Below are 14,627 nucleotides of genomic sequence, written 5' to 3' on the forward strand. Positions count from 1 at the left end.
GACTCAGCTTTATAATCGCTTCTGTTTCTTCCGTATGTGTGAGTGAGATCGGACACGGCTATCCTGCACTGAAATCAGACCCTACATTTGATTGATCAGAAGTAATCAGTGAGTCCTGATACCCGTTCAGTTCATTGTCTTTCATCTCTTTTGTTTGAACACAGTGTAAACTCGGTGCTCTAGGCCTCCCGACCCGTATAACATATCCGTCTCCAGCCTGGAAGAAAGCTTGAAATCACTGTGATTCATAGTGAAGGAATCTTCCACGGTATCGAGTAACTTTTAGAGAGTCTACTGCTTCAAACCGAACAGCAGAACGCCGACACTGTTGGAGAAAGCTGACGCTGATGTGGTTCGTCCCGCTCCTCCATCTGATCAGCACGTGTGGTTGAATCCAGCTCAGTACTTCGTCTTCGTCTTCATCTTCAATCGCGGCACTTAAGAGGTTTAATGAGATCCTGCGGGAACGTGCATTGGTGGAATTCAGTTCTTCTTACAGAATTCATCTTCGTCTCGATTCCAGGAACAGAGGCTTGCTTCGGTCACGTTTTTGTCATTTGTATACGTACGTGTCTAGTTGCACTTGTCGTGATTGTGCACTTCCTGTGAGAGGGCCACAGATCACCGGACACATGCTTTAACCTAGTAGATTCCACTTATTCACTCTTTATCTAACTCTAAATGAGCTGAAGTGGTGCAGCGGGAAAAGCACAAAACCATTTACTTCTGCGTCTCTGAAGTTTGAAATGCTGCTCTAAGCTGTTAAACACACAGTGTCTGGCCATCAAGGAAGATTATTACTCTGAATTAATTAGATGCAGTTTTCATTCTTCTTGCTTTTTGGCCTTGCATCAGTCGATGACCTCAGAACCTCAGATCCCCTGTGTTTATATTACTACTAATAATACTATAGGCTTTGCTTTAGCCTTATATACAGAGACATTATTATTATTATTATTAGTAGTAGTAGTAGTAGTAGTACTATTATATAACGTATCAAGTAGCATTGGATAGATAGATAGACAGGCTGGAAGATAGACAGGCAGTTATATAGACTGGCAAGCAGATAGACAGACAGGCAGATAGACAGACAGGCAGATAGACAGACAGGCAGATAGACAGACAGGCAGATAGATAGACAGGCAGATAGATAGACAGGCAGATAGATAGACAGGCAGGCAGATAGACAGACTGATTGTCCTATCATATGAGAATGTTATAATACACAGATAAAACATCCATCCATCCATCTTCTATACCGCGTATCCTTTTCAGGGTCACGGGGAACCTGGAGTCTATCCCAGGGAGCATGGGGCACAGGGCGGGGTACACCCTGGACAGGGTGCCAGTCCATCGCAGGGCACAATCACATACACACTCACACACCCATTCATACACTACGGACACTTTAGACACGCCAATCAGCCTACCATGCACGTGTTTGTACTGGGGGAGGAAACCGGAGTACCCGGAGGAAACCGTGCCCATAGACAAAACCCATGATCTTAAACAAACTGATTTATAACTGCACGGATCCTGAGATTGTTCCTGGACAAATGTTTCCGACTCTGAGACGGAGCAGTTGTTTTATTATTGCATGACGACTGTACGTTCTTATTTCCTTCTGGCGTGTGTGTGATGGGAGTTGATCTGTGGTTAATGCAGTGACTCACTTTCTCTTATGTACGTGTCAACTCCTGCAGGCACAGTTTCTGTACTGACTTCATTTTAATCCTCTTAAAGTCAGCCTGCCAATAATAATAATAATAATAATAATAATAATAATAGTAATAAATCCTACACGCCTTATTCCTCTCAGGCCAACACAACTATCTTTGCGCTGGGAGAAACGACTGCATCATCGACAAGATCCGCAGGAAGAACTGTCCGGCCTGCCGCTTTCGCAAATGCCTCCAAGCAGGCATGAACCTAGAAGGTAAGACGTGCTGTATGGGTGCATTAGTGACATGTTACAGACCAGTAGGACCGTGTGTGAGCTTTTTCTTTTTTACTGCTGATAACACTGATGTCTGAGAAGGATCACGAGGCCTTCACTGCCCTGATTTTCTTTGTAATGGGAAAAAAACGTCTACGTGATTGGTTATGAGAAACCACCGTTCAGACGTTTCAGAGCTTCGTACAGACGTGTCCAGGAGCAGCGTCACTAATTCTGCATCCGGCGTCATCTCCCTCACTCGTAATAAACGACGGAGTCGTGGGAAAACGCAGCCGGTGTTTATTCTGTGTTTCTTGTCATTAAGCTTTTTTTAAAGAACAGAGTGGTTTATTTTTTCGCTCACAGGAGAATTATCCGGCTGTGCTGCGTGCTTAAGGAGTTCAGATTGAGATCTGGGCATTAGGGAGTGTCTATAAAATAACTGGCATAAGACTATGGTTTAAACCATTATTTGACTTATCATGTTCTACATATTTCACAGGTTATATGTACAAGTAAGAAATAATAAATATCGGCCGTTGCACCTTTAAAGGCTCTTCGAGGCTATAGAAATGTTCACAGTGGAAAATGTAAAAAGTGGAGGGAATTGCTGGTGATCATTTTCGATATCACACCAGAGCGTAACATTAAAAGAATGCTTTGTTATATTATATTAATATTTCCGGACATGGTTAACTTTTTAACCGGTGTTTGTAACACATAAACGTCATAACTCTTCTCCGATCCTCTCTGTTTCAGCACGCAAAAACAAAAAACTGATCCGACTGAAAGTGCAGCAGGCCACGGCCTCGCCCCCGCCCTACATGGCCACTGAGCGTCAGTCCTCTCTGGTGCTCAAGTCCATGCCTCAGCTCGTACCCACCATGCTGTCACTGCTGAAGGCCATCGAGCCTGAAATTGTGTACGCCGGCTACGACAGCAGCATCCCCGACACCTCCACACGCCTCATGACCACCCTGAACCGACTCGGGGGACGCCAGGTCATCTCCGCCGTCAAGTGGGCCAAAGCCCTGCCAGGTAAGAGCGAAGTCTCTTAAAGTAAAGTGTAACACCAAAAAAAAAGAGATTTAAAATGATTCAATTTAAGCAAATCAGGAAAGGAATCTATTAGACACTAGGTTTTAGAAGACAGACAGTCAACAGCTGTCATCATTACACTTAGGCAGGTTCCCCGAGAGCGTAACTCTGGCATCCCGGTCTGAAAATGCACACCCTGCTGTAAACAAATACTTCGTTTGAACTAGCTGGTAAAGTTTTAATTTTATTTAGATTGAGTAAGGTGATTTAAAATGATAAGTATGACGATGTAAAGGTTTACTAATAAACTGGCAACAAACTGTGAAACGCTGAGTTTGATGATGCCTTCAGTTAATGTTCAGAAAAATGTATTAGTATATTTTATTTAAAACGTTTTAAAAAGACTGTTGTTTAATAACTTTTTTTTTTTTTTTTTTTTTTGTACATTTTGCAATTTTTAAGATTCGGTGTGAAAATTTACCATCAAATCCACTGCTTCCACTCAGAGTTTGTTATTGATATCAAACGAAGAATTCAGAATACTTTTAAAACGGATCTCACGACACTGGCGATGTCTCAGGAAAGTGTAATGTGGCATAATTGATCACAATATCGGTATTATATCATCGTATTGCCCAGCCCTCGTTCTAGCCCGAGGTTAAATATTTCACTGTTTAACGGTAACCCGAGTCCAGTCTTCAGGGGTATCGCTTTAATTAGGCCAACGTTGACATGAGGTTGATAATAAATAAATGCATTTATTATTTACATGATCATAAATCATCAACTAGGTGTTTCTGAGAGAGAGAGAGAGAGAGAGAGAGAGAGAGAGAGAGGTTTTTCTCTGATGAGAAATGACTCTTATTAGCTGCAGTTCAGTTACAACTCAACATTTGTTCTGCCAGTTTAATATTAATATATTTATTATTTAAAGTGTTCTTACCCTCTATCGAGAGTGCTGCGGTATTTATACCTCAGTGCTGTTGAATTCTCGGGTCAGAAAGAGTTGATTAATGTTCTATAACGGCGGCTCTGACCGTCGTTCCGGCTTCAACATCAATCACAGGTTTATATCAACGCGCTCGTTCTAATGTTATTGTTTCTATAGCAACAGCTCGTTCACAGTGACTTGTACAGCAGACGCGCCACGTAAACAGATTTCCTCTAAAAAATGTTTAGCAAAGAAAAATGTAATCCTTGATATGGTGAAGCTTCTGTTAGGAGATGTTCGTGTGCCATTTATGGAAGGAGTCTCCAGTGTCAGCGCTTTGTAACAGTTAGTAAGTTTTCTGATTCTTCAGGACAGAGGAGTTTACGCCCTGCGTTTTCATGACAAACTGCATTTTTTTATTTTATTAACTGAGTGAGAGAGAGAGTGAGAGAGAGAGTGAGAGAGAGAGTGAGAGAGAGAGAGTGTGAGAGAGAGTGAGTGAGAGAGAGAGAGAGAGAGAGTAAGAGAGAGAGAGAGAGTAAGAGAGATAGAGAGTAAGAGAGAGTGAGAGAGAGTAAGAGAGAGACAGAGAGAGAGAGAGTAAGAGAGAGAGAGTGAGAGAGAGAGAGTAGGAGAGAGAGAGAGAGTGAGAGAGAGAGAGTAAGAGAGAGAGAGTGAGAGAGAGAGAGTAGGAGAGAGAGAGAGAGTAGGAGAGAGAGAGAGAGTAAGAGAGAGAGAGAGAGTAAGAGAGAGAGAGAGAGAGTAAGAGAGAGAGAGAGAGTAAGAGAGAGAGAGAGAGTAAGAGAGAGAGAGAGTAAGAGAGAGAGAGAGAGTGAGAGAGAGAGAGAGAGTAAGAGAGAGAGAGAGTAAGAGAGAGAGAGAGAGTAAGAGAGAGAGAGAGAGTGAGAGAGAGAGAGAGAGTGAGAGAGAGAGTAAGAGAGAGAGAGAGTAAGAGAGAGAGAGAGAGTAAGAGAGAGAGAGAGAGAGAGTAGGAGAGAGAGAGAGAGTAGGAGAGAGAGAGAGAGTAAGAGAGAGAGAGAGAGTAAGAGAGAGTAAGAGAGAGAGAGAGAGAGTAAGAGAGAGAGAGAGAGTGAGAGAGAGAGAGAGAGAGTGAGAGAGAGAGAGAGTAAGAGAGAGAGAGAGTGAGAGAGAGAGAGAGAGAGAGAGTAAGAGAGAGAGAGAGTAAGAGAGAGAGAGAGTAAGAGAGAGAGAGAGTAAGAGAGAGAGAGAGTAAGAGAGAGAGAGAGTAAGAGAGAGTGAGAGAGAGAGGGATGGTGAGGGAATGAGTGTTTATAGCTGCTATAACGTAAGTGAGAACAGGCACTGACTCGTCTCGTGGACGTTCCACAACACTAACTGTATAAGCGGATGATGAAGCGTGACGTCTCCTTCATTGGTAAATGAAACTGTGGTATTAGAGGAATAAACACACTTCAGGCTGTGCTGTTATGTGTAAATAATCCACGCCGGGGTGATGTGATACGGCATGTTGTGCAGCTGCTGTGTAACTGTTCACACACAGTGGAATATTTTCACACAACAGCACGGCCCAGAGTGTGTTGTTCCTTACTTATCTAAGTGCTAAGTGCTAAGTGAACGGAGTTCCACTTCCACATTCATGCAGTTTAACACTTCTTACATGATACGCACCGATGCCGAGGATAATTACAACACCAAGCCTGAGCACCGTGAACCACATCCATGTGTTTTTGCTCCATAGGATCTCCATAGTTACACTTATCATTCCTTTTCTGTTTCTAAATGTCCTCCAATTTCAAGAGTAAACATTACGAATGAAGAACAGGGAGAAGTAAACCACTGCAGGTCACAGTGTCCGGAACAGGGTGGCCTGATGGCGGAGACTCGGCAGTTTACCGCAGAACCAGTTTACTGTAGAACCACACTGGTGCCAGTGAGAATTTGTGTTTTCCCATGGCGTTAACCAGGGTCTGATATTAATTCTTCTGTGTGTATGTATTAGACTAGATTCTAATAATAATTCTGTGTTCCATCGACGTTCCCGTCCGATTTGTGAATGCAGTGGTGTCAGTAGCTCCGGGATAAATTCCCTCTTTAACCATTACGAATGCAGACCGTATAAAGCACGTCCGAGACCGGTGAAGTTCGCCCGCTAGCGATGGCATGAGAAAGGCACGTCTGTTAAGCACTGTAAATATTTACTAAGTCCCTTTCTCCAGCCGTTCTTGGACGAGACCCACACACGAGCGAACACGGCTCCGCAGAACCTTACGGCGTTTTTGAACACCACATTTCGGAGGAAAGGAGTGAAACATGATTCCAACACAAGCAGATTATTTCGTGAATTATTATATTGCTTGTTCATTTATTGGGCTTTGGCCATTATCATACACTTATGATGCTGAACATTCTGAAGACTTCCTCATGCAGATGTCTCCGAAACACGCAAACAAATAAATAAATAGGAAGCACTTATGGCGTCCGGTAAACAACTTCCCCGCTCAGATCCTCGGGGCTGAATAAATTGTTGTGAGAAAAACATTTTATCCAGAATGACTCACTGCGCTTACTCTCTCCCTGCCCATTTCTTATCATATAAAAATAAATCCGTTGCAGTTTCATCGTTTTAGTGCTCAGTACACAGCACGAGTATCGCAATTATTCACGTCCTTGCAAAGCGGTTCTGATATTTGTTTACAGCAGGAATTTTTCTGTGAATTGATTTCAAATGCAGATCCATTCACCGTGATGTATTGAAGTTCTGGGGCACCAAATAAATAAATAAATAAATAAATAACTGGCTGCAATCTCATATCCTTCACAAACATAAACATGTTGGTGACCTACAGTGAAGCCCGCTGCATTTTTACAGAATAACACGCAGTAATCAAGACTTTTATTCTATATCATCGTGGCCTGAAGTGTGACGGTCACACCACCGTCGCCTCTCGCTGCTCAGTAGGGATAAATTCATACATTTAAAATCTATATCCTGAATTGATGATATATTTCCGTAAAGCTGCTTTGGGACGTTGTTAAAAGTTCCATCCATCCATATATACATACAACACTGAATTGACGTGAACTGAATTCCAGTATCGCAGCTATAAACAGTCGTTTCCTCTCGTCTCTCTTTCTTGACGTTAAGAAGACAGTAACGCAGCTTGTGTTCCGGTGAGGTGTGAGCGCTCAACACGCACTAAACTGTGTGTATGGTTTATTTATACAGAGCAGTCGTCGTATTAATTATAGTGGTAACAGTCTTCCCAGAAAATGCAGGTGAGAGATCTGTACAGCGTGGTGGAGGGGCGAGTTAGCATTACTCCACCTAAGATCTAAGATGCTGAAGATAATCTTTACCTGTGATTTTGGGAAGCTGGATCCAGGTGTGTGTATTTCTTCATTGCTTTCCTGTTCCAGGTTTCCGGAATCTGCACCTGGATGACCAGATGACCCTGCTGCAGTGCTCCTGGCTCTTCCTCATGTCCTTCAGCCTCGGTTGGAGATCTTACCAGCAGTGCAACGGAGGCATGCTGTGCTTCGCCCCTGACCTTGTCATCAATGAGTAAGACTTTTAGTCTGAGTAAAAACGTTATACCACACTAAAGTGTTCGTCCTGTTGTTCAGAGAGCGTGTGTGTCCTGGAGACTCTGGGTGGGGCGGGCACACTCCTGTCAATCAGAAGACACTGGCCTATCGTGGGCTTCCCTGAACTGTGTGTAGAAGAGGGCAGATAGCCATTTCCTCTGAGGATGTTACGTGACGCAGCATGAGCAGCAGTTCCACAAGATTATTATGCGATTATCTAAATAAAAAATATCTAAGTGTTGTGTGTGTGTGTGTGTGTGTGTGTGTGTGTTGCAGGGAAAGGATGAAGCTGCCCTACATGAGTGAACAGTGTGAGCAGATGCTGAAGATCACGAACGAGCTGGTGCGTCTCCAGGTCTCCTACGACGAGTATCTGTGTATGAAAGTGCTGCTGTTGCTCAGTACAGGTTGGTGCAGTCGTCCTTCTGCACTCGCACTCCTCTCACTGCACTCGCACTCCTCTAACTGCACTCGCACTCCTCTAACTGCACTCGCACTCCTCTAACTCCTCTAACTCCTCTCACTGCACTCGCACTCCTCTAACTCCTCTCACTGCACTCGCACTCCTCTAACTGCTCTCACTGCACTCGCACTCCTCTAACCACTCACTGCACTCGCACTCCTCTAACCACTCACTGCACTCGCACTCCTCTAACCACTCACTGCACTCGCACTCCTCTAACTCCTCTCACTGCACTCGCACTCTTCTCACTGCACTCGCACTCCTCTCACTGCACTCGCACTCCTCTCACTGCACTCACTGCACTCGCACTCCTCTAACTGCATTCGCACTTCTCTCACTGCACTCACTGCACTCGCACTCCTCTCACTTCTCTCACTGCACTCACACTCCTCTCACTGCACTCACACTCCTCTCACTGCACTCGCACTCCTCTCACTGCACTCACTGCACTCGCACTCCTCTAACTGCACTCGCACTTCTCTCACTGCACTCACTGCACTCGCACTCCTCTCACTGCACTCGCACTCCTCTCACTGCACTCACTGCACTCGCACTCCTCTAACTGCATTCGCACTTCTCTCACTGCACTCACTGCACTCGCACTCCTCTCACTTCTCTCACTGCACTCACACTCCTCTCACTGCACTCACACTCCTCTCACTGCACTCGCACTCCTCTCACTGCACTCACTGCACTCGCACTCCTCTAACTGCACTCGCACTTCTCTCACTGCACTCACTGCACTCGCACTCCTCTAACTGCACTCACTGCACTCGCACTCCTCTCACTGCACTCGCACTCCTCTCACTGCACTCACTGCACTCGCACTCCTCTCACTGCACTCACTGCACTCGCACTCCTCTCACTCCTCTCACTGCACTCGCACTCCTCTCACTCCTCTCACTGCACTCGCACTCCTCTCACTGCACTCGCACTCCTCGCACTCCTCTCACTGCACTCGCACTCCTCTCACTCCTCTCACTGCACTCGCACTCCTCTCACTCCTCTCACTGCACTCGCACTCCTCTCACTGCACTCGCACTCCTCTCACTTACACTCCTCGCTCCCTCTTACCCGGCGTTTTGCTGTACAATGATGGCGTTTACGTATTTCGCGTAGGAGCGAGTTCTCACTCAAAAATCCTCCATAAGATCAGTCTTTACTCCCTGATAAAACGTGAGATGAACCAATCGATACATGAATCTGGGATGATTGACAGTTGAGTGGGTGTTTTGAACTCTCTGATATTAACTGATGCAACCTGGAAGCCCCGCCCCCTTCCACAGTCGTCGTGGAATGGTTTACTCTAACACGCATCGAAAGAGTTCATTTGATGCCTTTGAAAATTCTCTGTAAATTGCTCTATAAAGTAAAAAGGATGTGCTCAGGTGTGTGATTACTGCTCGAAGAAGTGAAAATTGCTTCTCCGTTAAAGAAAAAGGCTTTTTTTTGTTTTGTTTCACAAAATCACATCTGCTTTGACAGGAAGAAAAGGCGCTCTCCCGCGTTCCTCGCCGACGCCCGTTCCGCGAATTTTAATGTGAATTTTATATAAACACACGCGAGTCAGCGGTCAGAATGAGTTCATCTGGTATCTCGTACGTAATCAGATCATATCCGATCTAAGATTTCAGTGATTGTTCTCTTTCCTCTGATTACGCAGAAGACTCACGGGGCCGTATAGATGAAGGAGGGATATGTTTGGACGTGATGTAATGTGACATCATTGTGTTCTGTATCTCTGATCACTGCAGTACCAAAGGATGGGCTGAAGAGCCAGGCTGTGTTTGATGAAATCCGCTTGTCCTACATTAAAGAACTGGGCAAAGCCATCGTCAAACGGGACGAGAACTCCAGCCAGAACTGGCAGAGGTTCTATCAGCTCACTAAGCTTTTGGACTCCATGCAGGAGGTGAGATCATGAAAGAACTGCAGCAGGACCAGCGCCGTAATTACCATACTGCCCATTTTTCATCTACGTTCTGTTATTCATGTACTTTTCTATAAACTCTAAATCCAGTTCCGTTTTATTGAGTTAAATATTCAGGTTTACAAAACCGCTCCAGTTACCTGCTGATTTCAGCCTCTAAAAAAACATCAGCGCTATCACTCTTCTTACACAGACATTTCTTTATCATTCCTGTACTCCTTTCTTTATTGTCACCCTTAATTCATTTAGAACTGAGATGTTGATTATTTTTGTATATTATACAACTATTTTATATATTTTTTATATATATATTTTGCAAAAATGCACTGTTTTTAGTTGAACCACCTTGTATTCTAGGAAAAAGATGTACAGTAGAGGAATGAATAAGAAAGGCGTGCATGTGAACGTTTCTACTAGAGTTCGACCGATACGCGATCGCTGGGACTATCGTTTATCGGGAAAACCCCCACAGCGATAGAGTTTCCCGGTTGCGTGCGGTTCGGAGCGGCCGAGGAGAGTCCGCCGTCGTGATGCAGCACGGGAGCGGCCTCTAGAGGCGGAATAAAAACCATCGCTGACTAATTTCGTCGTGTTATTCGAAGTGTTTTTTGATTCATTCTGGACGTCTCTGTTTTTATTTGTTATTCGGAGCGTTACTTTTTGGTTCAATTTGGATGTATATATCTTTTAATATATCAATACGTATATATTTATTTCAGACGATCGGCACCTTTTTTCCCCCAAGCACCTGGTGCTTACTGTTAAACCTCGTATACGTGCAAATAAATAAATAAACAAACAAACTACCATGATACAGACCTCTGTGTCCTTGTAGCTAGTTACGGCCGTAAGCACACATCTTAACATGACGTAGATGGTAATGTCAAGTACACAGCAAGTATTTTAACATTTTGACATTTCATAATGAACTTATTTTTGTATTGCGAATAGAAACCATTGACAGACTGTGATGTGGTGTTTCTGTGATGAACCCCTCACATTATTAGACACTCAGGCTTGTATTCAGTGCAAGTGCAGTCTCATGACTTAACGCTTGCTATCTACTGAATGGCTGTTTGTGTTTGCAGATGGTGGAGGGACTTCTTAACTTCTGCTTCTACATGTTTGTGAACAAGTCCCTGAGTGTAGAGTTCCCTGAGATGCTGGCTGAAATCATCACCAACCAGCTTCCGAAATTCAAAGACCGGAGCATCAAGCCACTTCTCTTTCATCAAAAATGACTGCCTTAGATGATGACAATGCCTTAAATCCACCGGTAGCCTAACAGCCCCGAGGTGACCTTCAGCTATCACGGCTTAACTGAGTGAGACTGCATGGGTTTTATTTTTAAGTGAGTGTGTGTAAATGTTGCTCGAGAGGGAGCGTGAAAGAAAGAACGTTAAAGAGCGTCCATGGCACAGACGAGGACTGGAGATATACACACACACACACACACACAGTATATATATATATATATATATATATATATATATATATATATATATATATATATATATATATATATATATAAGCCTCCTTCAACCCTTTATTCTCATGAATCACCATTATAATCGTTTCTGCAGAAGCATTCGTTCGGGATCTGGCTCGTTTTAGATGAGAAGACATTTTGCTTGTACGCTGATGCGATGTTTACAAAGGAACATCAGAAACGGGAAAATGTGCCTTTAAAAGAATATTTGTTCATGTAAATGGCTCACATGCTTTCTGTGTTTGTGTCTCGCACCTTAAACGCGACAGTGTTTTCCGCTCTGCTTCAGAACAACACTGTTTGGGTGTGTAAGGTCGGCAGCTCAGTAATCCTCAGGAGTGCTGAAAGTCAGGACGTAATCCCTGAAGCCACGCCATGGAAAATAAAAGCCCTTTTTAACTCCTATGCTGCGCTCGAAAATATTATACGATGCTTTTCGCTGCTCTTTGAGGTCTTTTGTCACTGGCTACACGTTGTTCGTGCTCTCGCGCAGGTGTCGGATCACCTCGTTAACCGTGCTCACGTGTTCAGAGTTGGAATTGAAGTGTGCGTTCCCTGTATGTCGAGACGCAGCTCTCTGCGTGCTACGAAACAGCAGGGGTCGTTCTCTGCCGCACGAAGTAAACCGGGTAAACTCAAAGTACTTCATAAAAAAATGCTGAAATGATCTAGAACTCGATTTTCCGTGTAGTTGTAGTAGCACGGCGAAAAGGAGTTCGCTTGTTGCGACTGTTCGGTCAGATTACAGCAGCAGCAGATCGACTCGTTTCAGACTGAAACGGATTCATGGATCGGACCGCGATCTCCGGAGCTGTGAGTCCGTGCCGTTCCCCGCTGCACCACCGTGCCTAGTCCGGAAAAAATAATACTATTTTAAATTGAATTGTTGAACAAAATTAACCTTTACAAATGCTTTTACCTACTTAAAACATCGAATCAGATCAGTGTCGAAGCTGAGAACGTTGCTGTGGACGTTTGGTCACAAAACAGAAAATACAGTACGTGCCTTTATCTGGGAAGAACATGCTCATCATATCAGCAGTACTTTATCTTTACCCGGGTTTACTGTTGGTATAGGACGTGTGTGTGTGTGTGTGTGTGTGTGTGTGTGTGTGTGTGTGTGTGTGTGTGTGTGTGTGTGTGTGTGTGCAGGTTCGCAGACAGCTTTACTGTGACCGCTAGTGTCTTTTTTCTGCACGTCCATTGTTCCCATTTGTTTCAGTCCTCCTGTAGAGTTTGTTTAATTGGAGAACGGTTTTAAAGTCTGTAACCCTTTTTGTTTTATTTCCTTTGCGTGCCCTCGCTGTGCCAAAGCCTGCACCCCGTCTCCTATACGCTCAGGCCCGAGTCTTCTTGTCCTTCTGTCTGCTCAAGGGATTTTAACGTGAGAGCGATTTGTTGTATTTTTATCAAACTGCACCAGCAAAGCTTTATACGAGTACCTGACGTCCCCAAGCCAGCGTCGTCATTTTAGCGTGCACATTTATTTACGGTGTGTAGGAGTACTTTTATTTCTGACTGTGACCAGAACATGACTGTGTTTAAAAAGAAAGAATGTTTTTTTTTTTTTTTCTTCCTGTTTTCCTCAAACACAGCGAGGTCTTTATTTAACCGCAGTCATTTTGGTTCGGATCAGTCTGTTATAAACCCTATTCTATGACTTTTCTGTAAGACTGCACTATGGACAAGCATTATTTTGGCTTTCACACAACGTTCCCACGTACACACGCCCATCTGTTCCTCACTCGTCACCCTGGAAATTTCGGGTGTCTGCAGAGATCTGCGAATTCTGTTTCATGCCTTTTCATGCCATGTTAATGTACTTTGAGGTTTAGCTTTTGTTTAGCTTTGACGGTGTGACAAGTGACTCAAAATGCCTTTTAAAAATGTCTTAAAGCTCTGTTTGTAAATGAAAGCCCGAGTGCTTTCTCTGTGACGGTCAGCGTTTTATACCTGTTTTATGTCCGTCGCTGTGTACGGGACTCGGTTTTCCCCTCGCGCACGTTTCCCGTCTCTATATCAGGCTCTTACGCCATTGAAAGCGTGTTGGTGAATATTATATCTCGCTAGTGTTTGTTGAGTAGCTGTATTTGACACCTTTTTTGCTTAATACTAAATACGTAATTTGATTGGACAACAGGCGTTCTGTCAGTACTGACATCACTGATACGCTCAGGTATTATACAACCCTGGACATGTTTATGAAAATAACATTAAATGATCACGTTATATTTATAATGCACGTAAAAGCGAACTCATTTAGACAGTAGATCGGAGTTTTAATGGCATTGAGGCACAAGATGATTTTCCACCGATCTGCAGATACCTGAAACAGATCTTTAGTACACGGAACGGGTTTTTATTTTTTTACGTTTGGGTCAGATGGTTTTACAAAGACAAACTGGGATTGTTTTCTCACTTTATCTTCCCAAACCCCCAATAAATCCACGACGGTCCTCGCTAGTTCTTATCCTACAGCAGTTGTAGAAAATCTGATGTGCCTCGTATCTGACTGCGTTTCCTGTAATTTGATTGCATTAGATGCTTTTGTCATGATTGTATTTTGTTGTTTTTTTTAAAAAAATGTGTTTGCACTTTTATGTAAAACAAAGTGTTATGTTTGCCTTGTAAGTAATTCTCTAAATGAATGGAAAAGACTTCCGAACGATCACTGTGTTTTAAAGACTTCAGATTGGGAATGTAGATTTTTATAGCGGCTAAAGCACGCCAGAGTAATGACATCATGATGACGACGATGATGACGACGATGATGACGATGATGACGACGATGATGACGACGATGATGAAAGTGTTTAAAGCAGTTGTATTTTTCAGTAGCACTTGGTTTCATGTTTGGAATGTGTTGTTTTACTTCATGTTTTATTTCCTTTCCTGGCTTTGGTCTCATGCATATCGATGTGAAAATGAACCAGTCTCTTGGAGAAAAAGAAAAAGAAAGAAAAGACTGCGCGTGAACGTGACGGACCAGAGCCTGAGGATTTGCACTACCCTAATACTGGTCTGAGAAAATCCTTTCTGTAAAACATTAACGCAGATATTCTCGTGAAAGTTAAAGGCAGAGATATTTCACTGGTATATATATATGGCTTATATCAAAATAAATAGATTCAAGTTTTGTTTGTATTTTAGTCCAAAGTAAAGAAGAATGTCTGTTTAAAATAGTTTTGTATTACACTTCAGTAGCCAATCAATGTCCATCTTTACACATTTGATTAAATGTTGAAGACGATCGTGTCGAGTGAGGAAGCAGAA

At 43.4% G+C, this 14,627-nt stretch overlaps 1 protein-coding gene across 2 annotated transcripts in view; it reads left to right on the top strand.

Annotated features, from left to right (window-relative positions):
* The window catches only part of LOC108278798 (glucocorticoid receptor), a 40,996-nt gene extending 26,369 nt beyond the window's left edge, over nucleotides 1-14,627 (top strand). For both annotated transcript variants that reach the window (XM_017492397.3, XM_017492396.3), the window contains 6 exons: nucleotides 1,820-1,936; nucleotides 2,696-2,974; nucleotides 7,305-7,449; nucleotides 7,749-7,879; nucleotides 9,690-9,847; nucleotides 10,954-14,627. In XM_017492397.3, coding sequence (XP_017347886.1) covers nucleotides 1,820-1,936; nucleotides 2,696-2,974; nucleotides 7,305-7,449; nucleotides 7,749-7,879; nucleotides 9,690-9,847; nucleotides 10,954-11,106 — 983 coding nt within the window. In that variant the 3' untranslated portion in view covers nucleotides 11,107-14,627. The remainder of the gene's footprint in view (nucleotides 1-1,819; nucleotides 1,937-2,695; nucleotides 2,975-7,304; nucleotides 7,450-7,748; nucleotides 7,880-9,689; nucleotides 9,848-10,953) is intronic.

This window comes from Ictalurus punctatus, chromosome 18 (genome assembly GCF_001660625.3).
Source record: "Ictalurus punctatus breed USDA103 chromosome 18, Coco_2.0, whole genome shotgun sequence".
Classification (NCBI taxonomy): Eukaryota; Metazoa; Chordata; class Actinopteri; order Siluriformes; family Ictaluridae; genus Ictalurus; species Ictalurus punctatus.